The 2,931-nt window shown below is 38.5% G+C and overlaps 1 protein-coding gene across 1 annotated transcript; it reads right to left on the bottom strand.

The window, feature by feature from the left end:
• Nucleotides 1-2,050: 2,050 nt before the first annotated feature.
• Nucleotides 2,051-2,931, bottom strand: LOC125032164 (pro-resilin-like). The gene is made up of 3 exons (XM_047623241.1): nucleotides 2,920-2,931; nucleotides 2,744-2,815; nucleotides 2,051-2,629 (listed from the first exon to the last, which is right to left on the bottom strand). The coding sequence occupies exons 1-3, from the start codon at nucleotides 2,929-2,931 to the stop codon at nucleotides 2,225-2,227; spliced, it is 489 nt and encodes a 162-aa protein (XP_047479197.1). The 3' UTR covers nucleotides 2,051-2,224.

Below are 2,931 nucleotides of genomic sequence, written 5' to 3'. Positions count from 1 at the left end.
AGGTGTCGGCTGAACGTTGCTAGGAGAGTTTAAGCTTCGGGTAGGGAGTTATCAGTCTCTCTGTCTCTTGCTTACACGCTCGTTCTCGTTCTCTCTCTCTCTCTCTCTTTCTCTTTCTCTTTCTCTTAATCTCTCTCTCTTTCTCTTTCTCTTTATATCTCTTTATCTCTCTCTCTCTCTCTCTCTCTTTCTCTCTCTCTCTCTCTCTCTCTCTCTCTCTCTCTCTCTCTCTCTCTCTCTCTCTCTCTCTCTCTCTCTCTCTCTCTCTCGCTCTCTCTATCTATCTATCTATCTTCTTCTTCTTCTTCTCCTTCTTATCCTTATTCTCATTCCATTTCTCACCATCCCTCCCTCTCCCTTTCTACACCAACCAATACAAAAAAAAGCCGCAAGAGAAGAGAAATTGACGAGTGATAAGAGAAAGCGATAAGACGTCACATTCACAGCTGATAACGATACCAGTGGCGATGGTCCTGCCTCCCGCCTGCCACGTCCCCGTCAGCCTGTGACCTGCGCCGTCACGACCCAGCTGACCCCGGAGTCTGCTTATGGCCTGACCTCATCACGACCTTTCAATATATATCTTTAAGCGCGACCGCTAAGAGCGCCTTCTGCCAGCGTCGAGCCTCCAGTGTGTTGTCTGGGGTCGAGCTTTGTCCTTAATGTGTGATTATAGATTGCGTTTATTTATAATTATTGATGTTACCGTTATCATTGCTGTTGTTCTATTTATGACTGATATTATCATCATTATCACTGCTGTTGTTATTAAAATTATTATTGTATTGTTATCATTACTATCATCATTATCACTATCATCAGTATCATCATTATTATCACTACCATTTTTATTATGATTATTATCATTATAAATTTTCTTATCGTCATTTTATATCATCCTTATCATTATAAATCTATAATTGTCTTCCTATTATTATAAATTCTGTGTTAAGCGCCCAACCTATTACAAGAGACAGATGTAATTTGCACTTCCTTCACAATCGTTAGAATTAGCCAAAAGGAAGCCTCTGTTACAGATCAAGTTATATAAAACGGTCATCACAGTTGCCTTTGTTATGTCACGAATATTACGCCAATATCAATGTTGCTGTTGCATAAATATCAACAGGTACGGTAGAAATGATATGTCTAATGAGGGTGATAAGGATAAAAGGTTATCAATACATTTATAATCATTGTTATCATTGTTATCTTTATTATTGCATTTTTATCATTATCACTGCTAGCTAACGTTAAAATTATTGTTAAGATCAGCAGCAGATGTAATTTCACATACTTGCAAATATGATCTTTATTATTACTCTCATATATCAGTCTTCTTTATTACTGTTAGTTAATATATTAGTTATGTATCATTCATTATCAGATTTGTTATGTCTTATATAATGATACGTATATCCCATGCATTAACAACGTAATAATATATCACGTAATATATCATGATTATGCACTGTATTAGCATTATATACTATATCATTATATAACTTATTACCAAACATTAGTCATTATTATACATTATAGATTAAACTTAATCATATCTTAACTTATCATTGTTGCTGATAATAATCGTCGTTTTTGTTTTTGCTGATATTCAAGTTATCAATTGCTAATAGTATCGCAAATGAAAACAGAATTTGGATATCGCAGTAAATCAGCATATCACCTCTTGTTTTCTTTCTCTTTCTTTCACATACACACACAGACACAGACCCACATATACAATCTCTATCTATCTATCACCTGTCCTCTATTCATCTATTTCTGTAAACGATTCCGTTTTGTTTACTCAAAACTCTTCGTCATGAAAAATTCCCTGTATCTATTTAATTTAGTTCTACCCAATAAAACTTTTGTTCATCTATGAATATATAACTTTATAATGAGTAGGAGGAAACTTATATCAGCTGTTGATGTTACAGAACAGAATAAACAACTAATCAGATTTGGTTCTCTGGTATGTATAGCAAAGTTGCTTACGGCTTAGTGTTATCTCACTATGTAAAAAACAGGAAGATAATCAATCACGGTATAATCAGTCTTGATATATTTAGTTTACGAATAGATTGAAACTAATATCCGTCTGTAATACAATTACCATACACTTAGACGAACAGTCACAATTATAATATCAATGCTGTGATTGATGGACCATTATAAATTATCAAGTATTTGTCATGTAACCTGTTGGAAGGAAAAAGTACTTCTACCCGTAAGTTGGCCTTGGAGGCCCGTAAATAGGTCTGGGCGAAGCATACACAGGAATCTCCAAGGATTCCTCCGACTCGGGAGAAGAGTAGACACGTCTTGGCTGGGAGTACACGGGTCTTGGCGGAGAGTACACTGGCCGCCCGTACTCTCGAGACTCAGCTGAGTCGTAGCGAGCCTCGCCCTCGTAGCTGACCTCAGCCACGTAGCCCGAGTCGCCGTCCACGTAGTACGTCACCTTCTGCAGGCGGCCGTCGGGGAGATGCACGTAGTAGGATCCCTGTGTGTGATCGCCGTCGCGGGACTCCTGATGGCCGAAGTCGTTGCCGGAGTAGTCGTCCTTCACGGCCCATCTGAAGTCGTACTTTGCTTCCCTAGATTCGGCTGAGTATTCGAACGAGTCCTGCAATTTTTGGTTTCCGTCACTCGAGATCTTTATAGTAACTTAATTTGTCACAAGAAAAAAATGCAGTCCTTCATAAACTCAATTCCAATAAAGTCAAGTAATTTTCCTCACGGGTTCACTGTAAGAATACGTCGGTCGTCTGTCTGCAGCAGCACAGCCCACCACGCCCAGCACCAGCAACACCTGAGAAACATGATAATCATATTTATACATGCGTTATTGAAATTGGTTTTCACGTGTACAGAGTAGCACAGAAAGGAAACTAACCAGCCTCCGAAGCGGATTACCTTAGCATTCAT

This window comes from Penaeus chinensis, chromosome 14, assembly GCF_019202785.1.
Source record: "Penaeus chinensis breed Huanghai No. 1 chromosome 14, ASM1920278v2, whole genome shotgun sequence".
NCBI lineage: Eukaryota > Metazoa > Arthropoda > Malacostraca > Decapoda > Penaeidae > Penaeus > Penaeus chinensis.
The sequence above is the reverse complement of the archived record's forward strand: the minus strand, read 5'-3'. Positions and strand labels throughout refer to the sequence as shown.